The sequence below is a fragment of the Amblyomma americanum genome, chromosome 1 (genome assembly GCF_052857255.1).
Source record: "Amblyomma americanum isolate KBUSLIRL-KWMA chromosome 1, ASM5285725v1, whole genome shotgun sequence".
NCBI classification, from domain to species: domain Eukaryota; kingdom Metazoa; phylum Arthropoda; class Arachnida; order Ixodida; family Ixodidae; genus Amblyomma; species Amblyomma americanum.
Window position 1 is genome coordinate 220660119 of NC_135497.1, and position 24899 is coordinate 220685017.

A 24899-nucleotide genomic window follows, 5' to 3' on the forward strand; every position below is an offset into this window, starting at 1 on the left:
GACCTGCCGGTCCGCATTAAGTGCATTAAACCCAGCTTCCCATTCCCCTTTTAACGCATGAACGGCGTCCCCAAACCGCTTGCACATCTTACACACGAAGCTAGCCTCACCCGCCTCGGCTAAGCTCCCGAACCCTGTCTCATCTAAGTAACACCAACGGTCGCACTCCTGGCATTGTGGGTCATCTTTTAGCGCCGCCTAGCGGCCAGTCTGCGCAATGTCGAGGCAATCCGGACGAGGAGACGCTTCAGGCATGTTATTCGGGAGGCATTGTGCCAAGATCACGGAGACCGGTTGGAGAAAGTGGGGCCACGACGGGCGCTTCTCGAAAGCGCCGAGAGCATGGAGGAAGGAAAACTTTTTTCGTTCCTCCATGGCCGCGCCACAAAAGATAGGAGGATATGGAGAGGCTTTAGCTAGTCTGGAGGGTGTTGCCGTAGCTGCCATTCCCTAGCGGCAAAAGGCATGAACTAGAACATGCGCGCTGGAGCATTGCCAAATGTGCAGGTCTCTAGTTGAGTAGGTCTTGCTTTTGAGCGCGAATGCTGCAGAGCATGCCACCGAGCCTACGAAGAACTTCGCCGGCGCCGTTCTGCGCGCTGTGCTCAGGGCCTATGTGAATAGATCAATCTGTAGTTATCAGCGCCGTGCGTTGCTTCGTCGGACTCTGCTCTTGGTCAGCGAAGCGGAGTTTCCTGTTCAGGGGCATGGTGGAGAAGGAACGTTGTGGCGCGCCGAGGAGGAAAATAACAGGAACGAATCCTGAAGTTCTCGCTGCCCCTGCTGCCGCGCCGCGAGAGCTTTCATTGCTCATCAGCTGGGTACCGTCTACACAAAACGATGGTTTTCACTCTTCTGGACGTTGTCAATCCGCTGGATGTGTTCTGGACGCTCGTTACTCTGGCGATGGTCCTCGCCAGTTGTTGTTATTTTGTCAAGAAAGATGCTGCTCCAGGGCTGCTGACAGCGGCGATGCTATACGGAAAAGTAGCCGAAACAAACAAGAAAACTCGGCTTCTAAAAGACATTTCGATTCCAAAAAGGTATAGTATGTGGTCTCATCTCAAATACTAGACGTCAGTATACTATTTACTGTTCAAACTGAGACGTTGTGTTTAGATTTTAATATTAAAGACTTCTCTTGCCGGAGAATGACCCTGTCATTGACACCAAAAGGAAGACGCTTAATGAAGTGCTATGATGTTTAGTATACGATGTCTCCCTCTCCAACGAAGCGTTCTGTGTCGGGCATATTAACGTCCGCCTTTTGCCGAGCCTTTTACACGCATAGGTAGACACAAAGCAATATTTCGGCTGCTGGCCCGAAAGACGCTGGTTCGATCCCGGCCCCGGCGGTCGAATTTCGATGGAGGCGAAATTCTAGAGGCCCGTGTACTGTGCGATGTCAGTGCACGTTAAAGAACCCCAGGTGGTCGAAATTTCCGGAGCCCTTCACTACGGCTTCCCTCATAGCCTGAGTCGCTTTGGGACGTTAAACCCTCATAAACGAAACAAAGCAATGTTTCTTTTCATTTAAGCCATTGTGACCGCTGAAGAAGAAAAAAAAAAGCTATTGCTATAATTTGCTTTGTGGCGTTTATACATATATATTACTGGAATGATTTTATGATGAAAAAATTCTTTAGTGGTTCAGATACCTGCAGTATCTAGGAGCTTTGGGTGTTAGTTTTGAAAGTGCTTTAGGGGGCACATAACTACTTGTAAAAAAAAAAAAAAATGATTCCGGCACTTTTGTTCTAACACAGGGTTAATGCTTTGGTGTTACAAGCTTGAGAGTAAGCTGCTTTATGTATTTTTGAGGGTGATAGTATCCATAAACCAACACCACGACAGTGAAAGAATTCAAGGACTCTCACTTTCAAGTTTGCCTCTCTTTATACACAGCACTTGCCTGTTTATGCGAAAGTGAAGATGACAAGAGGACTACCATGCAATAAATGGCAAATCCTCACAGTATTCATGGCACAGTAATTTATTATCTTAGCAAACACTGCACAACAATTTCTTGCCTTACATTCATGTTCTGCACAAAACGTTTGCACCTCTGATGAAGCTGTTGTGTGTGCCCAATAGCCGTGCCTGTGGATTGTAATAAAAATAATAGCTGTACCTGAAGGCTGTTATTCTCTGGAGGCTATGTGCACTGTTGTTCATGGCAAAAAAAAAAAAAATGCTGCAACGTATCCCTTATCCATCATGTCATCATTCACTAGAGGTAGCTCTGTTGTGGCATCTGCAAATGCGTCTGCCTTTCAGGAATTAACTCTTTTTGAAGTGTCACACAGCAGGTAAAAGTGGCTTGCTCTCAGAAGAAACTGTAACCATATTTAAAAGTGCCTAAAGAGGCCAGCATAATGTATCTACCTGAATGCCCACTTTACTATACTTCATGTGTGTAAGTTTTATTTTATGCTGCATGTGTAAATTAATAGCCGGATTGCAGGTCATAGTTCTGCTTTCTTCATGTTGTGGACTAAATGCAGCAAAAGTTAGGAACTCCATCAGAAAAAAAACACGAGAGATAAAAATGACTTGAGGGCAGCTTTAAACTCCACCTTAAGGCTGTGATGTGATAGTGCTATGGGGTCCCTTCAGCAGCCTGGGGCCCTGTTTGTGTATCACTTCACAGACATGGTTATTCTCTACATGCACAGATCACGAGGAGTCCTCTTACCACTCCTGGCGCAGTAGTGCAGTGGTTAAGTGATATACCACTGCCTGGCAGGTGGCTGTTTCACGCACAGTTACCGGTGAGGCTTATGAGACCCAGGTTGCTCTCCTCGAGCAACCTCTCGAGGAGAGCAACCTCTCCCGTCCAATCATTAATTTAACTGCCACATGCTACAGTGGGCAGTTTGCTCACAGTCCGATTGACAGGTTTCCACCTGCCACGGTAGGCAGGTTGTGATCACATCACAAGGTCACGTGACCGAGGTGGGCCACCTGCTTTTTGGCTCACAGTGCCGACACCGGATTTTCTGCAGAACGGGAGCCTTAATGCTACTGCATTAATAAAAGTTCCACAGAAGCATGCATCAGGTTGCAAGTTCAGCAGAAATCACGTGAGGTGCATTAAAGGCATTAGCATCAGAGGTCACTGTAAAATAATGTGCTGTGTCCACATCAAGTGTGGCTGACATTTATGCCACTGATCACTTGTTCTACTATAGCTGCTGCATATACCTGTCTCACTGCTTGTTTGTCATCACCTAGTCAACTTACATTCTGCATTTGTGCGTCATGAATGTAAGAATGGGCTGACCAGAATGGTAAATGTACTGTTGTTCTTTTGCTAGTGCCACACACAGCTGAACTCACATGCATTGAAACAAAAGTTCTTGTATACTTTTATGTTTGATAACTTGTGGTGCAATCATGAATGCCTTAACACTGTTATTTTGCTGTTCAACTTTTCTGCATGGCTGCAGTAATTGCAAACAAGTCATGATAGGTGTATTTACCTCTATTGTTTCTCATGGACAGTTTTAAAACAACCAGCAAGTCAAGTTTGTAGTTTGCTAGCTGATATCACCACTTATCAATGGCCCGTAATCTGGCATGCAGCATACCTTCATGCCATATCATGCAACATTTTTGTGGTAACTTCGTACCCATTTCTTTTATAGCCTCTGTTTCATTATAGCCAGCACCTCATATCAGAAGCGTCAGAGCAGGCCACAGGGCAGGCACCATAGAATCAGTTTTGCCCATCATGGTTCTTATTTGAGGCCGTGTTGGCGCATAAATGCATTGGTGCTTGTGTATCTGCCAGTAGTGCATTTCTTATCTTCTGTCTTGTCATTTTCCATTGGTCCAGATGCGAACCATTTTTATGCTGTTGTTGAATGGTACAATTCACTTGCATTGGATTAAAAGTCCTGTCAGGATGCCAGTGACAAACAATTAAGGTTTGGTTTGGTGTATGGGGCTTAACATTCCAAAGCGGCTCAGGCTGTGAGGGACGCTGTAGTGGAGGGCTCCGGATAATTTCGGCCACCTGGAGTTCTTTACGTGCACTGACATCACAGTACATGCACGTGTAACGTTTCCTCTATCGAAATGTGACCGCTACGGCTTGGATTGAACCCACCTCTTTAGAGTCGGCAGCCATTTGCCATAAACACTGAGCCATCGCAGCGGTGCAAATCATTAAGCCACTGGGCTATGTATACTTCATTCATATGGTTTCGCATCGAAGACATGTCACGATTACATTCAGCACTGCTAGTGCTTAGTCATCATGAGTATTTTGTGTTAAAGGTTATGTTCCCACTAGTTGTTTGCTTTTCTTTTGTGACAGAGAGACGTAAATACATGTACAGCACCTCGTTCCTACAATATCTTGTGCTATATGAGATGGCAAAACAGGAAAATGTTAAGTATTAAGGCATATATATATTAATGCACTGTGAGATTTAGAATGCTTAAAAGTATGCTGTAACTTCTGCAGTGCATATGAGTCTGCAGCTTATGTGACCAGTAAACCATGGCATTGCAAGGTAATCTTTTAGGCTTGTTCATTTTGGCATTGGTGATACAAAACTGCACAGCAGGACAACGGGGAGCGATAGGTGAGTAATGAGCGTGACAAATGCGGTAACTATAACGGAGCAAGTGAACAGTGCCAGAAGTGTGTCAAAGAAGAAGCGGTAGTTGCAGACAACTTTTCTGTGCACTGTTGTGCTAATCTCTTTAGCATATTCCAACTGTTACTGTGAATGTTTGTTGCATAAGCTGAGTACAGTCAGTTTTTAATTCCAGGCAAAGCTTCAGAGTACATTGCGCAATGAACATATTTTGCACCTTGTCATTCTAAAATGGGACTTTCACTTAATCAGAATAAGCAAGACATTATGTTACAGTATTTTGGATGGCCTTCATTATTAAAAAATACTCTCAGTGTGCGTAATGAAATGTGTAGTGTTATCATTGCATGCATTAGTTGCATTAGAGATATGTTTGCTTGCATGCATGCATTAGAGATATATTTTTAATTGTTGCATATGATGTCAGTGCACATTAACTTAAAGAACCCCAGGTGGTCGAGATTTCCGGAGCCCTTCACTATGGCGTCCCTCGTAGCCTGAGTCACTTTGGGATGTTAAATTCCCATAAACTAAACCATAAACTAAGCTTAATTGTTGTACTTCTGTATAGTAAGATACAGCTTAAGTAAACAGCAGCTGGTAACACTGGGTCATGGTCCATGGCATCCTGTATTACTCCGCTGGCCAGTTGCAACAATAAACGAAATAAGTTTTTCAATGTTTCGCTATACTAAGCAAAGCCAGGTATCAGAATTCTAGAGCTTGTAATTTTTTTTTTTGTGATTGCCTTCTTGTTTAGGTAACAAAAAGAGTTCTAACAACAGACTACTTTTTTTTGTTGTGGAGGAATTCTGTGCAGTGGTCTTGAATGTGGGCGGATCTTCACCACAGACTTAAGTTGTATCCAACTGTGGCTTTCCTTGCCGCCATAGGCCATCGGTCATATATGGCCCACATTTTAAACAAGCCATCAAAAATTCAATTCGACGCTTGCAGACAAGCTGTGTCATCTAGTTTAGTTCTATAACACCATTTATTTGGTTTCAGTTTTGCTTTTTCATTTTCTAACGCGAGGAGGCAACGTGAAAAATGAAATTTTGATCAAATGTAGTCCACCGGTCGCCGATCATGGCGTCCGTTTCGCCGCGCACTCTTCAAATGTGAAAAGCTGCAGAGCACTTCGGGGTTTTTTTCTTTTCTTTCTTTTTTTTTTAGAGCAGCAGTGGTGAGTTAAACAACCATGTGAAACGGTCGGATTCAGTTACAATTGCGAGACTTCGTCTCAGAGGCCTGTGACATCAGCACATGCTCGCACGTGTTTCGTTTTGCTGTTCATGTGATATTTTATGCAGTGCGCTTTATTTGTAAATGATGAGAACATACTGCTAATATATTTTACCAAATGCGGCAGCAGATTTTTTATTCTAATGATGTCAAGGAAGGTCACGCCCCCTTTTCACCCATGGCACCCATCCACTACCAACCCCCCAAAAAAAAATTGAAAAAGGAACTACAAGGTCTATTATAAAAACAACAACAGAACTCGGAACAAGTGTAATGTGCAGCACCTCCACTTCATGACCTCACGCGACTGCCTTCTCTGGTGGCACAGCAGTCATATTGCCTAACTAAAGCCACGGAAAGTGCAGTGCTTTATGTATGCAGCTGAAAATCACAAGAATGGTAGCTAAGAACATGTGCAACATTTTGTGTATTAAAATTTTTTGTTATCAATTCCTGGCTTTATTGTGCTACCAGCAATGAATTACCAACCAATAAATCTACAATAGTTATAATGGTACCACCCATTAAATTTTCAAAAAGTTTTGCACACACAACTCTGGCATTTTTTTTTTTCGGTCGGAAGTGTAATCGGTAAGCTACATTTCGATGTATTACAACGCACGTGCATTTAGCACTCCTTGAAGAAATAATTGGTCATTCTTTTGCGGTAAGGAAAGAGATAACCCCGTAATGGGCACAGTTTTTCCGAAAATGGTACCAAAATGGTTATTTGGTACCCATGCTGCCATCTGTTGGCAGACAAAAACCGGACTAGCGTCTGTCCTGTGTGTTTCTGCTCTCTGTCCTTTGTGTTTATTAACGCTAGTAATATGTCGCCGTCTGTGAAACAAAAACCGGACCCAGAGTGCCAGAAAACACACGACAAGCTGGGCTCGTCATTAGCTAGAAATGACAGTCTTTTAACGAGACTGGCTCATCCAAGTCCGCTGGGGGGTAAAAGAAAAATAGCTTTCTAAGATCATGCCTTCACTGTTTAATTTCTTCTTTACAGGTGGTTCAAGCACTTTTATCAGTTTGGAGTTGTCATTTTTACTTTCTGCACTCTGTGCATGGTGCGATCGTATATTTTTGGGTTACCATTACCATCCATGGTTTCAAAGGTGGTCAGTTTCTTTGAGCCACAACAAAGCACTGCAGGTGAGGACATAAGTGAGGCAGTACATGTCCACTGTTTTCTTCTTTCTGTTATTTTTTTTTCTCCGAGTTAATGGTGGTTAACATATATTCAGGTGTAATATGATAGAATGCTTAGTTTTCAGCTGCATTATTCATGCATACACTCAGCACAAGTTTGCTGATTATTCAGTCGGCTCAGTTGAAACTTAGTGGAGCAGATTTCTAATCTAGGCAGCAAGCACTAATGAAAAAGAAGTGAGGCATTAGTTCCTCTTACTTTTTTAATATGCTTCACATGCCTGACTTTTTTTTAATGAAATAAAACTCCTCATTGTGATATAATGATGGTCGTATCAACCACAGAAGCAAGAGGCTTTTCATGCATTGGTGTCATCAAGTAGTGTCAGTAATTGACCATAAACTACTCAATCATTTAAATAAACCATACACTCCTGGAGTGGGTTACTTTTTCATATCCCATCTGCTAATTCAAATAGAGGTTTTGTTTTGTCAAGTAGAGCCAGTCTTAAATAAGATTGATTTGATGTCCATATATGCATCCATGTGCTCAATAAAGTCGCCTTTTATGCCTTGCACAGTGGGAGGTTCAGCAGTAAATGTTGGCATTACCCATAACATTTGTACTTGGCTCGTTCCTTGTTTTACAGTAACCCAGAATTATAATAATTTTTCATGAAAAAGTATGTAATTACTCAGTACTATTTGTTTGCTTCTCTTTGGTGAATCTTCAACCTTTGTGTATACATTTATGCAATATTTGTCATTTGGTATATTTGCATTTACAAATTGCTGTCTTTAGTAATATTCTTAATCTAATGCTAACATTTGTTTGCATTTTTTGGTGTGCTCATATATTAACAGGAGCCCTTCTGGCAATCTAACTGTAAGATCTTCCATATTGCAGCAGTTCATGAACTGACGAAACCTGAAGCAGTGTAGCTCCTTTAATCATGAATTATTTTGATCAGCTGTTTGAGGTCAAAAGTTTGGTTTGCATGTCTTTGTCAGTTGTGTTACTTTGTGTACTCAGCATGAGTAAAGGTAATGGATTCATTAAAAGTGCATAAGCAGATGAAGTACTTGCAAGAAAGGAACATCGTTAAAAACTGTGCTTGAAGCCACCATATTGTTAATCTTTTGTGAGTGGCTTATGTTATGGTTCAAGTTATCTGTAATCAACTGGTTTTTATAATTAACATTCTATGGGGTCAGAAAGCTTCACATCTGTATGCAGTGTTTGTTTGATTATTTGGAATACTGCTAACGCCTCAGGGGGGTTGTAGGGTGTAAAATACACAAACAACAAAAATACACATTTAAAAAATACAAAAATTGAAAATACACAAATTTCCAATCCAAGCAATAAGAAACGTAGTGCAGAAGGTATAGAAGCAAAGAATATAGAAGAACAGAAGGGTTACTATGCCTGAACCAAAGGTGATAATTTTTCAATATTGTTTTGTTGGATTATATCATCATCTAGTTTGTTCCAATCAGCTACTGTGCGAGGAAAGAAAGAGTACTTAAACACATTGATTCTGGCAAGAAAAGGGGGCAGAGTGAGGGTGTGGCGGCTTCTTGTAGCATAGCCAAACGAAAAAGTGACATGCTGTGAACTGTCAAAATTCAGTTGGCCTTTAATTATTTTAAACATCAAGCTTAAGCAACAGATTCTATTTCTTTCCGAAATTCTACTTAGTCCTGCTTTTAAAATGAGCGCAGAAATCGATGCTTTCCCATATTTAGCAAAAATAAACCTAACGACCTTACTCTGCATCCTTTCCTTTCAGTGAAAGTTAGCACCTGTGTATGGGACCCAGGCGACACTGGCGTAGTCAAGGATGGGCTGAATAAATGTTTTAAATGCCAGTAACTTAGTGCTACTGGAGGCATCCCGAAGCGTCCTCTTGAGGTAGTGCAGTTTTACCATTGCGTTGTTGGATGTCGTAGAAACGTGGCGGTGCCAATGAAGATTTCTTGTGCACCCCGTTTCATTATTCTATTGTCTAGATGTGATGCCCAGCTGCCCTACATTCATTTATGTTTCATTCACTGGTATTTGCTTTTCTTCCAGCATCAGCAACCAGCATCCTTTTGGTCCAGGTGCTGGAGACATGCCAGGTGTATCGGCGCTGCTATGAGTGCACATTTGTGTCTGTGTATTCCAACGTGCGCATGCACATTTGGCACTACCTCATGGGTTACTTCTTCTACTTTGGTGTACAACTCACCATATTGGCAAATGCACCAGGCCTCTCAGGTGAGGACTGCACCAATAATGTCAAAGTTGTGGATTTTACACCTAGCTGACAAGCAAAAATGCCACTTTGCTCAGAGTGGGCTTATATGTACAGGGTGCTTCGGTAAGTTCACTTAGACTGCACATGCACACAGCAGCAGTGTATGCATTGGATGCAGATTGTTGAGGCTTAAAATGCTTTTGTCAGTTGTTTGTCAAGGATGCTTGACTTGCTGCTGGCAGGATTTTTACTTTTATTTTTATCTATTATGGTGAAAGCATTTTCAGTAAGTAAAATAGTACCTTATTGCTTCTTTTGCAAGGTAGCTTATTATGTAGGCACTGCCAAGTGACCATTTGGAATTAATTTCAAGGTGTACCTTATTAAGAAGTCTTTACACAGAGGAGGTCCATTGTTTGGAGCCCTCCCCCCTTTTTCCCCCTTTGAATTCCTCTTTGTTATGTGTGTGCCTTCTGTGCATCATAATGACATAATGATAACAGCACTTACTCTTGCTACACAGAAATAATACTTCCTTTGCAAGCTTGTGCAGGAATAAGGGTAGAAGGCTATTTTTTCCGCCTACAGTGCAAAACACAATCTCGAACTGCATGATGTTACAATAAAGCAAACGTCTCTTATGATTTTCTATGGTATTATTAGGACTTCATGGCAGTAGCTACTTGAAAAGCTGACTGTTCTGCCGTTTTCATAGTATGGATGCACTTTTGCTGAAATTAAGGGCTCTCATGGGATGGTTTATCATTAGTGCGCAATTTTCATGACATGCTGGCTTCAATACTGCGTATTGTTTGTGCCGTTGACTCTTGCAAAAGTGCTTGTAGGTACCAAAACTAAATAGTGCTGCACTTAATATTATGGGCGTTTAAAAATTGGCACTTCAGTCTGGTAATTCACATCAGTGTGTGAGTGAGGTGCCCAATTAGCTGCTTGTATTCATCACCCATGAAAGCAGCTGCTGGGTTGTGTCAACTATCAATAAGGAAATGTGACTGGTGCACTGTCTCTTTCAAATGGTTGTTGAATCCCTCAGAAACCAATGGCTTCCATTTTGGTAAAACATTGCCACAGCTGGCATAAAAAATTAAAAGCAGACAGGTACAGTCTGTCAAAAGTTTAGAGCCCAAAGTGTTCGCTTCTGAGCCATATTGTGTGGCTCTTGTAGCATTTTTGAAGCTACTATCAATTGGAGGGTGCAAGACCCGAAGTCTTCTTACCTTCAGGAGATTTGGAACTCTGGGGAGACATTACGAGCCACGCAGTGTGGCACAGAAGCAAACCCGCTGGGCTCTAAACTTTAAACAAAGGCTGTACCTTTTGTGGTTGCTTCTTTTCCTTTTCCAATCTTTTATACTGCGCTACTTTGATGTAACCTTACTAATTTTCCCAACTAGCCACCCTGCAGCTACTTAAACTTTGAGTATTCTGTCACTGCTTCAATTAGTTTGGTTATCTGGTCTACAACAGCGGATATTAATGGCTATCATTGTGTTCTTTCATGTTTTATATTGCACTAGGCTATAACACCTCTAAGAGCCTATTATCTTTGTGAGGCTGTACTGCTAGGGATTCCACTGCTCTCTTGTAACTCATGGGGGTGCATAATAGAAGTGAGGACAATGTGGTCAAAGTTATTTTCAGATCTATAACACTCATTTGCACATTCACCTACCCATTGCACTCAACTAACATTAAACTGCCAGGAGCTGTTTTGACAGAAGCAGCATGGTAGTTGAATGCGATGGGCTGGAGTACTAAATTTTCTTTTTTTACATAGCAATGTTTGCCCGTCTATCGTAACTCAAATTCACTGAGTTGAAAAAATGGCTGCTTTGTTTCTTCCTGCAGGCTTCACTGTGCCAAAGTTTTCTGTGTTGGATATCTCTGCACACCACATCATCGGCATAGCTGTCTTTCTTTGGGCTTTTTATGTGCAATTTGACTCTCACCTTCGCATGGCTTCCTTGAGGAAGGATCCGAAAGGTACGTGTAATTTTTTACTTCTTGCAATTTGTTTGAAATTTGAACATGCATGAATTCTAAAACTGTCCAGCTTCTAGTTAACTAGTAGTAGTAGCAGTAAGCAACATTATTTAGAACACAGTTAAGCATCCAATGGCTACAAACTTGACAGATTGTACTTGTAGAATTGCATAAAACGAAGAACCATCTCTAACTTACTTTTCAGTATCTGCTGATGTGACGGTGCTTATTTTGAACTGGTAATGAAAACTGGTTAAGGTATCAGAATAGCCTTAAAGAGTAAAAACATCAGAAGCAGTTTTCGGCGTCCTCTTAGAGCAGCAGTTGTTAGTAGTAGTACTTGCCGTAGGATTCTTGGTTATTTTTCACAAAACCTCAGGTCATGGGATTGAAAGAGCTTGGAGGTCTCCGTTGACTGATGTTATGATCTGCCGGAAAGACACAAGAGACGAGCAAATCAAGGGGCAGTAGTGCAGTATGTCCACAACCCGAGCAGGCGTTTGAAACATTTTGTGTCATCTACTTGTTTTGATCAGAGTTGCATGGGCTGCACTGCCTCTCAAATTACTACACAGTTCACCAGCAGATAGTGACACCAATCCACATAGTCCCCCGTGCCCACTTTTGAAACACCTGTTAGTGGTACATCCCATGAGATCAGTATTGGTATATAATGCAAAACCTTAGGTTGTGCGCTTGCAGACGTCATCTTTAGTAGGGACATCGAAGTCACATGACCACCTTAAGCTTTAGAAAATAATTCACAGCAGATAACTGGTAAAACTTCATGTGCTGCTCTTCTTATGACCGGATTACATGAAAAAAGGTGTGTAAAATCTTGAGCACTCACTTGCAGTGGTCAAACTATCATTATGATGCCATTGGTAGACCTCATTTGAGACCTCATTTGGCTACCAGTCAGGAATGCAAGAGTCAGCAAAAATGTTAAATGTGACTACTGATTTTGTGGAAAAAAGTCAAACTTTATATGGAAGTATGAGATTTTCATGGAAATAAAACATACTAACAGTATTGTTATAATGCATCTGAACTGTTTCTGGCATATTTTTCAGTCTACACAGATTTCTATTTTTTTTATAAATTGCAATCCATAAATGAATATAATCCATCAGTTATTGTCACAAGCTATCTCACATTTGCAATTTTCATATTCATTTGAAGAACATAGGTAGTGAAAATCTTGTACGCACACTGCATTGATGCACCACTGCTCTTGAGGCCGTAGTGTAAACTTTCGTCTTATTTCTCTGCTTATATGAATATTATCTGCAGCTGTTACACTTGTGCCATTTGTCACCCACAGGCAGTGTCGTCACACTGAACCACAAGATTCCTCATGGTGGCATGTTTACATACGTTTCATGCCCACACTACATGGCTGAGCTCGTCATTTATTGTGCACTCAGTTTGGTGTTGGGCAAGCCTAACACCACGTGGTGGCTCATGATGGCCTGGAACTGGTCCAACCAAGTCGCCATCGCTTTCCTCAGCCACAACTGGTATCGAGAGAACTTTTCCAGTTACCCCAAGACCAGGAAGGCAATCATACCATTTGTGTTGTAGGTCTACACTTCAGTGGTGTCACAGGTCAGCTCTGTATACCTTACTGTTCGGCCACATTTTACTCTAGGTCAAAGGTGCTCTTAAATGCCTTCCAGTGTTCCAATTAAATTAGTGTCGCGAGTAGAACACATGGCTGTGGTCATGCTTTTTGGTACCAAGCCTATGAGACTCAAGCCCTGAAAATTCTTTACTCAGACCTGCAAAACTGAACACTTTTCGAGACACCCATATGCCTTGTCACACAGTTGCTCTTTTTATATAAATTATTTATTCATAGAGCATTAGAATAGTGCAAGTTCACAATTGGTCAGACCCATTATTGAAGGCAAGTCAGGGGTCCCAAATAAACAAGCTTAAATGCTGGCATTTTTATTTAAGAGCGCAAAACTGATTCTTGGTGTACACAAGTGACAAAAAGTATTTAGGCGGCAATGTGAGATATACTTGGTTTACAATCCAAAGTAAGAGCCACAGGTATTGTGTCACAGTGTGAAAAAATTTGTTTAAATAAATGTGTCAAATCACATCTTCAATAAAAAAAACACATTTAGGTGATGAGATTGACGTTTCAGTGAGTGATTTGAAGAAGTGCTTTCTAATTATTGTCAGAAATGTGCCCACATTCTCTACTTTGTGTGATGTGCAATACAGACATGCTTGACATGCCTGCTTTGTTGGAGAAAGTGCAGTGATGATAACAAAGGTGTTTGAAAGGGCCAGTTTTTCAAACAACACTCCAAGCAGTAGCCACAGCTTTATCTGCAAAAAAGAAGAAATGGCAGTGCCTGCATATTCTGGAATAGTGTTTGGTGGAATCACTCTATTCAATGCATTATTTATTTCACTCTCTTTTGAAACTCCTTCTGTGATAAAGGTGACTTACACAACTATATGTCTGCGGTTCAGTGTAGTATGGCAGGCGACCAATAATGTGTGAAATACAGTATGCCTGGCACTTTGTTGCAAAGTGCCTTGCAACGGAATATAGCAACAGTGTGCCACCTTCGTGCTAGCTTTGTGTTTCACCACCACCTATGTTGATGGTGGAACATCGAACTACTGTGGTACTATGCTACATGCTTCATGACATCAGGACTTGTATGGGGATTTCATAATACGGTATTATTTTCTGGTGGTTCAACTGTTTTGCTCTGGATTTACTGCTGGGCTTAGGCAACCATTTGTTCTGCTTGTTGCACTCATTTGACTACAACCATGAAGGTACTGATCGTTAGCCAGAATGTACCATGAAATTATGGTTCGGGTAAAATGACCTCACCTTGTATTTCAAGAGCCAGGCACATTACTACTGGGCAAGAAGTAGTGTTGGCGGTAACGCGTTACCGGTAACGCGTTCCTTTTTTCGGTAACTTAGTAACGTACTCGTTACCATTTGGGAACTGTAACGGGTAACATACTTACGTTAACATTTTTCGGTAACATGAGGTGTCACATTACTAGTTACTTTTTGTTCCAATTGTCCCCCACTCCACCCTTCTTTTAGAAAAAAAAAATGCAGAGAATCTAAATTGATGCTACAAATAAACAGGTGCCCTCGGCGACCTCTGTTGCGGCTCGCATGCATGCCAGAAAACACCTGCTCTTGACGACGCACCCAACTAAAGAAAAAAGACAGGATACCCATAAAGTGCGTAACACGTGCACGAACACGTATTCACACTTGCCTTTACCTACCTCCCCTTCCCGAGCCACTTACACACACAACTCTCTACAGAATGGAAGCATGTCGAGCGTTTTTGAACCTGACATTTTTATGAACTACTGTAAATTTGTTGAGAGTTCAGCGATGTTTTCTTTCTGAAGTTAGAATTGATGATGTATCATTTTGTGTTTAATGTCACAGTCAGAAAATGGCTTCACCATGTGCCAAAAATTTTGAATCCATCGCATATAACTCTACAGGCAACTTTAGGCCACTATAACATTGCTAAGCTTTGGCACATTTATGCAAAGTATTGTTAAATCAAGATTTCGCATAAAATTGTTGTTTGGGCTAGAAGTTTTATGTGAAATATGAGCTTTATGAAATTGTTACCGTGAGCTCTTAAGACGTAGATGCACTAACTAAAATTTATGGCTATGGAGTAACGGCAAAGTAACGTGTGGTACTCTTTTTCGGTAACGGTAACGCGTTACTTTTTTTGTAGGTAACATAGGGGTGTAACGCGTTCCTTTTTTCTTAGCGTAACGAGTAACGTATTTAGTTACTTTTTTTTGGTAACGCCTACAACACTGGCGAGAAGTCCAAAATTTAAAGTGACACAGAAAACTGCAAAAGTCAAAGATTATTCTGTAGTGAAACTTAATATCAACGATGTATTCTCCCGTACCACTGCATATTGGCATAGATAAATTTATGTATTAAATGTGTCATGCTGTGTTATTTTCAAAACTGTTATTTTAGTAGCATTTGTACTCTTCAGTATGCCTTCTAATGTAAAAACAATTTATACTGCAAATCAGTGCTGGCTGCATGGTGATGAATGGAATGCACCGAAACCTTATTGCCTGGTGGCATGCATAAGTGCTTTCATATGCATGCATGCATAAAAACTACAGAAAATGTTTACTACATTTGAATCAGTGCGAAAGCATGGATTTTTGCTGCATAGAAGACGATGATAAGCAGGCAGTGCCATGGGACGGAACAGATGGAAGTTGAAGAAAAACTGCAATGCACAGCATGAGATTGTGGTGCAGTTTAACAAGAGATGTGTTCTGCTGCAGCGATAGCGTAATGGTCTCGCGCAGCAGCCTTTGAAGCTGATCTGTGTGCACCACTGTGGGTTCGACTGCCAGTTGTGGATATGATATGATTTATTTTTATTCCTCTTTTTTTTCTATGCTCCTAAGGTGCTCAAACATACACTAGACTATTTTGCTCAACCCTGAACCTCCAGATTAGTGCTTTCGCACTAAAAGCATGCAGGCATGTACAGTCTTTGTCAGACGCACAGAGCCCAAGGAATGAGCCTAAGGAATTTGCTTCTGGGCTGTGCTATGTGGCTCGTAATGCATCACCAGTGTTGCAGTTCTCTTGAAGGTAAGAGGAACTCTCACCTCCATCCCTCTGAAAGTTAGGGTCTCCGCAGGTGCTATAAGAATACTACTGCATAGCTTAGAAGCAAACCTCTTGGCCTCTTTACTTTTGACAAAGGCTGCTTATAATAACCCTTTATAAGGCGCAAGCTCTGTTCGTGTCTCACATGCATACAAATGTTAAAATTGCTTATAGAATGTCTCTAGCAATTGAATGACATCACTTCCAAGCCATTTCAACCACTGGTTTTATGGAAAAAAAGGGTCACACAGTTCTAGCAATGACTTTGTAAGAAGACTTCAAATGCGGTACACATCCGTACTTCACTTTCTTGGACGTACAAGACAACTTCTGTTAAAATTGAAAATTGCTTTGAGAAGTATCTTGAGGCAGTTAACTGATGGAAAATCCTCAGTAGCTCAACAATTTTCAAAATGTCTTTTTTCCACCAAGATGGGTCTTGTTGAACTCTACACCCATGCTTGTAAAAACACAGAAAACCAAGGAGGCCTATTAGCAAAAGATAAAAAACACACTGAATGGTTTGCTTGATAATTCGGTAGCATTCAGCGTGCAAAAATATGGTATGCAGATGCACTGTTTTCGGTTTGCCGGCACTTGATGCAAGTGGGACACGTGTCTCATTGCCTTACAAAGGGTTAACATAAAAGCAATGCAGCAGTCCTGAAGGTATGTGGCAAGATAACAGTCAGATTGTTTATATGAAGGACTACTTTTTGCAGCTGAGATATTATTGGTTTTCTCGTTCTGAAGAACTTCAAGCAGCGTGCAATCACTAAGACACACATTTATTGTTTCCATTATGGGGTACTACAAAACGAATATCCGTAGACCAAACAGTTCTTCAGAAAAGGTGGGAAACAGCGTTAAGAAATGTACTGTAATCCCCCCAGGAACGCTTTTCTTGATGAGCAGCGAGTGTGAAGATGAAAAACCAGGCTTTGTCAGCTCTCTTCAGAACTTTTACAGGATTCCTAATGCAGCCATCACTAAAATAAATGCAGTGCTCAAAAGGAAGTTGCAAGTGCTACTAAGGGCACCAAGGCTGCCTCTATGCAGCACAAGTCTAGCATTGTCAGCTGCTTTAAACTGCGCACTGTACTGCCGCTTAGCCTCTGCAATTGAGCTTTGGCAACGATGTATGGATATGAAGCATGCGACTCTTTAAGCCTTCTGATATGAGCACATATTGCCATCATGTAGTTACTCATTGACTGCACACTCAGAGCCGCTACTTTCATGGTACACAAAAACATGGCAGGCATTGCCATGGACCTATGTGCATGCATGCAAGTTTTTGGCATCCAAACCACACTTAAATATTGAGGGAGAGGGAAAGAAAGCTTTGTTGTCGAGGAGGGTAAAGAGGTCAACTTGTGGAGCATGCTTTTGGCTTGCTCCACATACATGCATTATACACTCTTTATTTCTTTATTGTCTTCATAATTTGTTCACCTGTATAAAGAAATACACAGCTGCCTCTGTGTCTCCTTATGTTCTTACCCTAATTGCTCAATTTTAATACTGAAAAGAACTGTTCATATTTTGTCTTGCATACATCAATAAAGACAAGTGATCTGTGTCATTGTGTTCCTTCTTTTGGCATGCAAAGGACCCCTTCATTAAAGCACATCAAATGCATTCAGTTTATTTTAAATCTGTCCTGAATAGTGAAAGAACATGTGTGCAAATATAATTGACTATGTTTAAACTGATCATATTATTAAATGATCTGGAGCAATTCTATTGCAGTTGATATGAATATGAGAAAAAGGTTGGGACAAGAGAATGCAGTGCCAAAAAGGAAAGCATAAAATGAACCTCGAGAAATTCACTGTTAGCTACTTTTCTGAGTGATCAGTGAGATCTGAAGCTCAACAAAGTCACCGCTGTAAATTGATTCTCAGTTCAAGAGCGAAAACAGCTGCTTGCACTGCTGTGCAAAAAGTCTAAAGAAAGAAAAAAAACTAGGTGGGGGAGGGGGCCTTCTTAAACACATTAAAATGCGATAGCATTTGGAAGTTCGCTTAGCCCCCAAAATTTTGGAAATAGGCCCACCCCAGGAAATGGATTAAGGTGGATTGGTAAGGATTAGGGTGTATTAGTGGGTTGTATTAGTACATTCACATATGAGAATCCAAAGGAAGATACTGGAGCATTCTAGTCCATAAATTTCCAAACTTGGCTGTGCCGATGACATCGCAACCCTCTTGACCAATCAGGGAATTTCGTTATGGAGAAACCTGGTGGTTTTTGCAAGGCGACAGCCTAAATGCTATCACATTAAGAACTACTGAGATAAATCAGCTTTACGGCAAGCTGGTGCAATGTATTTTCCAGTGTTGCAGGCTGTGTACATTTCCCCTCTCCTGGAAATGAGCTGAGCCTTGCAAATGCATGTGCCATACTTTAGGTGTGCATGAAAAGTACATATGTACACATACATATACTGCATGCAGTGTACAAGAGTACATGTGTGAATATGGGTTTCACATCTGTTGACTTGGAGATCCAATGACCTTTGAGTCGCTGTGTACATATGTTTGTCACAGCAAAGTGAATACATGTGAGGAATGTTACATTTTCTAGTTGCATTAGGCCCCGCTGCGGTGGCTCAGTGGTTAGGGCGCTCGACTACTGATCCAGAGTTCCCAGGTTCGAACCCGACCGCGGCGGCTGTGTTTTTATGGAGGAAAAACGCTAAGGCGCCCGTGTGCTGTGCGATGTCAGTGCACGTTAAAGATCCCCAGGTGGTCGAAATTATTCCGGAGCCCTCCACTACGGCACCTATTCTTCCTTTCTTCTTTCACTCCCTCCTTTATCCCTTCCCTTACGGCGCGGTTCAGGTGTCCAAAGATATATGAGACAGATACTGCGCCATTTCCTTTCTCCAAAAACCAATTATTATTATTATTAGTTGCATTAGCTGAACTGCTAATGTAACTAGAAAATGCCACATTCTCAAAATTCAATTTGAATAATTTTATGCAACCCTCAAGGAGCAGCAAAAATTTAGGTGAATTAGCTGGTATTTTTAGTGAAGGCTGCTGGCAGCACATTTGAAGAGCTCCCAACTATTGGTACATTTGCCAAAAATCGCGTGATCCTGCTGTCAAAAAGAATTATACAGGTGCGCCGGGGAGTAGGCCCTCTTAAGAACGAGCCCTATAAAGTCATGTGATCAAAATAGGCCTGTTCCTATGTAAGCATTGGTGTGGTCACTCTCATGAAGTGAGCAGTAGAGTACAGAAGCCTGAAAAATGTGACAATCATTTCTGTGATCCTTGCACAACAATTTCACAGCTTTCGCTATCACTTTACATGATAGTATGAGTGCTTTCTAGCTTTTATGCCCATCTGAACTGTAGATTTGCCTTTAAATTTATTTTACATACTTTGAACTCGGTTGTTGGAGGCTTCTGAAAATTACACTCCCTTCAAAGCGACTTTACTTATTCCGTTTTCTAAGGAACCTGCATGAGTCTTGAAAACCAGGAAATGCAGCATGCGTCTGGCATTAAATTTTAGATATTGTTACTAGCGCTTCTTTAGTGTGCACAAGGAGTCAATTGAGATTACATGCTTGCAATTATTATTTGATAAATCTCTCATTGAAGTTGTAGAGCAGGTAAACACAGTAAACCTGCATTAACTGCAAGTTTTAAAGTTGGAAAAATTTGGAGATAAGCAAAATTACAAGATAAGTAAAGCACCTAAGTTTCTCAGTGTGCTGATCATGCAATCTAGACATTTTGAGCTTTTTACCCAGTTTTACTTCTCAATGCAAACTCCTGTGCACAAGCCAAGTCCTTAATAAAGTGAGTTCCATGCACAGCAGTGAAGTAAACACAGCCTACAACGAACAGCTTATGAGCTTTGAGTGTGATCATGAGCGACATGAAAACTTCAAGATATGTGCATTCACATCAAAGAGCTTATTGTAAGTTTAAGTCAGTTGACAACACTTTTTGTGAGGTCGGAAAGAACAGGATGAAATATGAAACGGTTATTAATAAAGCTTCATCATAACAACCCTTCCGTGTTTTGTGCGGGCAACACTGTATGAAGTTTTATAGGACGCTGGTGCACAGAACAAAAAATTATTGCTGCATTGCCTCATTGTTAAGTTGGCTGGTTTTCATTCCAGCAGGCACAACATGGATGCTACCTAATGCTTCCAGGCCTTTTAGTGGTGTGCTTAACCATGCAGAAATAAATTTTTCCTTAGATCTGCATCCCACAAGGTTTCGTCTGGTATTGTATGCATTTACCTTCTTTAGAGATGCAACCATCACACCTTTCCCAAGACCTGGAGCATAAATTGTCACTGGTTTTTTTTCTTCAAGCATTTAGGATATAATCATTTCGGTCTCAAGACGATTTAATTATCTTTTGCTGCATTTCAAAGTTTTGGCTGTGTGCTAAGAAATGTCTGGTACAGAAAAAAATTGACAATCATAAGATATGATGCAAGAAATTTGTTTGCAAATATTGGTTGTACACAGGCCGGAATGAAATGTGAACAACGCGTGTGAACAAAATATTTTACCCCTGTATGTTCAGCTCCAGTGTGTACGACTAGCCTGATTCATGTTTCAGGGCAAAGGGTCTACCAAAGTACATATTCGTAAACCGGTTGTAAAGGAATATTAGCTGCAAAGCTCAAAAGTATGACATACGCATGTTCCTATTTCATTCCGGCCAGACTGTACATTTTGCTTTGCGTCTACATTTTTGCTTTTACAATGATTTTCTTCCCACTGAGTCTTGGAAATTGATTTCGCCATCGTTCTTTACTTCTACTGCTGCATGGCCTCCTGGTGGGTAGAAGCTTGACTTTGCCATCATTTCTTCATTCTGGTGCTGCATGTGCTTCCGGTGGGCGGAGACTTTTGGAGAGTGGAGGTGGGTTGGTGGAGGCTCATAGGTGGGAGATGCATTTTTACCAGTGAGCACCCACTTATGGAAATGATCATTCTCTTCTTCAGCATGACATTAATTGGTACAGGAGGCAGCCAACAACACTTAGCCTTTCATTTTTCCATCCCTTCTGCTGGCCCACAGAATTAATGGAACCCAGCTAATGCCGCATCAATCATGGACATCACAAGGCACCTGATTTTGATCCAGATATCCTATGCCAGATGTCTTTTATACACTCAGGAGCACCCATCAATGGCAGCCTGCATCACACTTTTAATAGAAGTACACAAACATTGACCTCAAAAAGCTTTACTACTATTCGGTTGCATATATGAACATATATTAGTTGGAAAGGCTTCAAACAAGCCCAACTTGTGTTCTCAATGTGAGCTGGGTAAAACTGTAAAGAATTTTTTTGTATAATTGCAAGGTTGCCATGCGAAATAACTGATACAGGAAGCTTGCAATGTACATTTCATATTCTTCAAATTTGTCTTTGTTACTTTTAGGTATCCAATAAAGTGTAAACACACACATGTATGTCTTTGAAAACTTGCTGCAAAATAGCTCACAAAACAGCAGCATAAATAAAACAGTATCCTTAAAGTAAGACTCTCATCATGCTTAGTGCCATGCAAAACATGCCTTTTTGATACCAACAAAATTCTTGAAACTTCGCTTGTGGGTTCAAAGCTGCCAGTTTAAATGGGCATTTCAAGTTTCGATGCTAAGTAACTGAAAACCTCAGTATTTGTCACAGCTTGAAGACCGTGATGTGCTGAAGTGGTTGTGTAGATAGATGCATGCAAAGTGTCCACAGACTATACTGTGAAAAGTGCTGAAAGCATGCATGAAAGGATTTTTGGCTGCTGCATTACGCCCAAATGTCCAAAACAGATTTGTCCCCAGCTGCCATTTCAACACGCCACAGACTGCCACAGCAGTTACCCTCTAGTGCCTGACAGACCATCACATGTCCTGCAGAAATTTGATTTTCCAGTGAATACCTTCGATATCGGAGGACATAGTGGGAGCATCCAGTGGATGTTCTCTAATGATGGGGTGCGGCACTAGATAGATGTATCTTCATGTTCACATAACGTACGACGTCAGGTTAACCTGCCCAAAATTAGCATGTGCATCAGTCAGTGAGACAAAAGCTACTTGGGTACCATAGAATCTGTTAAAAATAAAAGTACCCATTTTTGCTTCACTAACGATTCTGCGACTGCTATTCGCATTAACAGAATCAGGTCTCAGCCTTCCATACTTGGCAATAAACAATTGAAAGAAAATCATTTGAAATTTTCTATTTTGATAACATTTCCTTGCTCAATCAATCCTTCTACATGCATTCATTTTGCAACCGTCAATTATCGCATGTGAACCAACTCAACAAAGTAGCCACCTCTGTGCCATGCTGATCTGTAAAAAAAAAACTTTTTTCACAAGGATAACCAGACTGAATCCACCTTTCTCCCAGCACCGGAAATGCAATAATGCATTCCAAGTCTGCCATCATGGAGCAGTCCATTTTCTTGTTAGTGTACTGCATCCACCCTCTCCAACTCCCTTTGGTGTTTTAAAAATAGTGCTCTGACAAATAAATTTACTGCCCTTTTACCAACCATTGTAGTGTGGAAAACAAGATGAATATGAGGAGAACGGCCGTTCTGAGATCACTCATGTACTCCCTACTACAGTAAGATCTCGATAAGATCATGGTTGATACATATAGCAGCACAATACAAATTTGTAAAATCCCCTGGCCAGAAAGCATTGTGTATAATGTGCAGAATTTTGAACGTTCTGAACACACTCCCACGCCACTACGAATGATATAAATGCACAAGCTGCGACTGCATGCTTGAGCACGAAACTCTGCCCGCACATCACCAATGCTGGGATTTCCAATTGCGTGTTAAGCACTGCGATCAGCTAGTGCTGGCAAGCGGCCATAAATAGATCCCATCATCTGTAAACATACACACTTCAGTGCATTTACAGTGTTCCTGCACACAGATTTTGTTCGTTTTAGATTATAAAAGTTTCAGATGATAAGATCTATGGCTTGTGCTCAAATTTCTGAATTCTTAAGGCAAATAAATTGCTATGAAGCAATGCAAATAATATTTTATATGAAAATAGGAAAACTTGGATGAAAGGGCTAAAATATTGAATGCCGAAATCTACATTCCCTCAGATGTTTATGCTTTCATAGCTATCACAAGAAACTTTTTTTTTTCGATTGAGTTAAAACTTCCTAAGGTGTTTCACAGAAACGTACTCCTTTAAACTGCCAAGAGTATGCATGAACTATGGGGAAAGGTGTCATAGAATTCATGTTCTGTACTACTTCAAGAGACTGCCCACAGAAATATTACACCTGCTTTCAGCTGCTCAAGTGAAACATGAAAATAAAAACTGGTTGTTTCAGCAGACAACAGTGTCGAATGTGAATGTGTTTTTACCAACTATTGTGCTCTATGTACAGCCCTCGTCAAGAGTATACAGCCCAAGGGGTTTGCTTCTAAGCTGTTTAGCACAGCTCCCTAGGGCCTAGCACATTAATTAGTCCAAAGATTGGGAGGGTTGAGGACGCAAAGCCATTCCTCCTTCGAGAGATTAGGGTCACTGAGGATGCATAACGAGGCATGCTGCAGGCCTCAAAAGCAAACCCCTTGGGCTGTACCTTTAGTTTATTACTCCTTATTTGTTGGTGCAGAGTATGTGCCTGTCGACTGCTATGGCCTGCCCACAAGTGCCCCTGCACTTCTGTTGGCACGAAAATGTACTATGCAATTATGGAGGTTATTAATGAATGAATCGGTAAAACTTCTTTTTGGGATAGTTGGTGCATTTTGAACCAAGGAAAAGGCGCAGCGCAAAAGCATGCAACCACACAAGAAGAGAGGACAAGACACAAGCGCTGACTGACAACTCGGCAGTTGTCAGTCAGCGCTGGTGTCTTGTCCTTTCTTCTTGTGTGGTTGCATGCTTTTGCGCTGCACCTTTTCCTTGGTTCATAATGAATGTAGGCTATGAGAGATGCTGTAGTGGAGGGCTTCGGAAAATTTCGAACATCTGTGCTTTTAAAGCAAAAGCTTCATTAGCCTTGTCGAGCCAAGGTCATCGGCGCGGTACATTTGACCTTCAAGTGGAGGAGTGTAAGCCACGTGATGTACCACGTAATTCGCTGCAGCCGCATGCCGCCGCCGCTGCGCCAACCGCCGCCTCGCCAGCTGTGTCCACACGACTAGCCACGTGACTCGCCGTTCGCTTGAAAGGGAGCTGGCACCGCTCTCGCGTGCATACTAACTGCTGTCTAGCAGTTTCTCGCTATGGATGAAGCGAGTCAGCCAGGACCGTCCAAGCCGTCGGGATGGCCTCGTAGACTACAGGCTGAGTCTGATCATCCGGCTGACGTTGCCAATCCTGCTAAGTATTTAGCAAGAGGTAGGGAAGTTAAACATGCCAAGCTAGCGGTAGAGAACGGCGAAGAACGGGAGCATCGACTGGCTCAACGGTGACTGAAGGATGCCAAAAGGCGGCAGCAAAGAGATTTGGAGGCAGCTACTGCTGCTTCTGCCTCAACCACAACTTCGGCGACGGACGAAGAGACACAGCATAACCACGCATAACAAAGCTTTCACTTGCATAACCGGGCTTAGCCGAGCTAAGCCACAGGCATTTTTTTAGTGACCATGCACAGACATTGCACAGTACATATGCCTGTAGCATTTCATCTCCATCGAAATGTAACAGCCATGGCTGGGATCTACCCCACGTCTTTCGGGTCAGCGACCAAGCATCGTAACCACTGAGCTACCGCAGAGGCTCACATGTACGTATGTACACTGTATGTATAGAGATTATACTGTATAGACTCTCTTTCCTACAGGCTGTAACTGCAAGCAAACAGTTGCTCAAAAAAGGTCATCTGATGCCATAAGATGTGTTAGCAGCATGTTTCAGTATGGCTGTCAATTTCTGCACAGTGACCGTGAAAGCAGAAAATGTGTGTGACCAGCTACCGCACTGAAGCACAGTCCACAG

At 41.6% G+C, this 24899-nt stretch overlaps 1 protein-coding gene across 1 annotated transcript; it reads left to right on the plus strand.

Annotated features, from left to right (window-relative positions):
- Nucleotides 1-491: 491 nt before the first annotated feature.
- LOC144114647 (polyprenal reductase) lies at nt 492-17505 on the plus strand. Its single transcript, XM_077648515.1, has 5 exons — nt 492-1043; nt 6865-7010; nt 9085-9270; nt 11120-11254; nt 12579-17505. Exons 1-5 carry the CDS (start codon nt 841-843, stop codon nt 12836-12838), a joined length of 930 nt encoding a protein of 309 aa, XP_077504641.1. The 5' UTR covers nt 492-840; the 3' UTR covers nt 12839-17505.
- The last annotated feature ends 7394 nt before the right edge of the window (nt 17506-24899 follow it).

Bases quoted from the DNA above. Each gene is read 5' to 3' on its own strand.
- LOC144114647 (XM_077648515.1), top strand. From the start codon at position 841: ATGGTTTTCACTCTTCTGGACGTTGTCAATCCGCTGGATGTGTTCTGG. The intron at 9,271-11,119 runs GTGAGGACTGCA...TTCTTCCTGCAG, and splicing joins AAATGCACCAGGCCTCTCAG to GCTTCACTGTGCCAAAGTTT. The intron at 11,255-12,578 runs GTACGTGTAATT...TGTCACCCACAG, and splicing joins CTTGAGGAAGGATCCGAAAG to GCAGTGTCGTCACACTGAAC.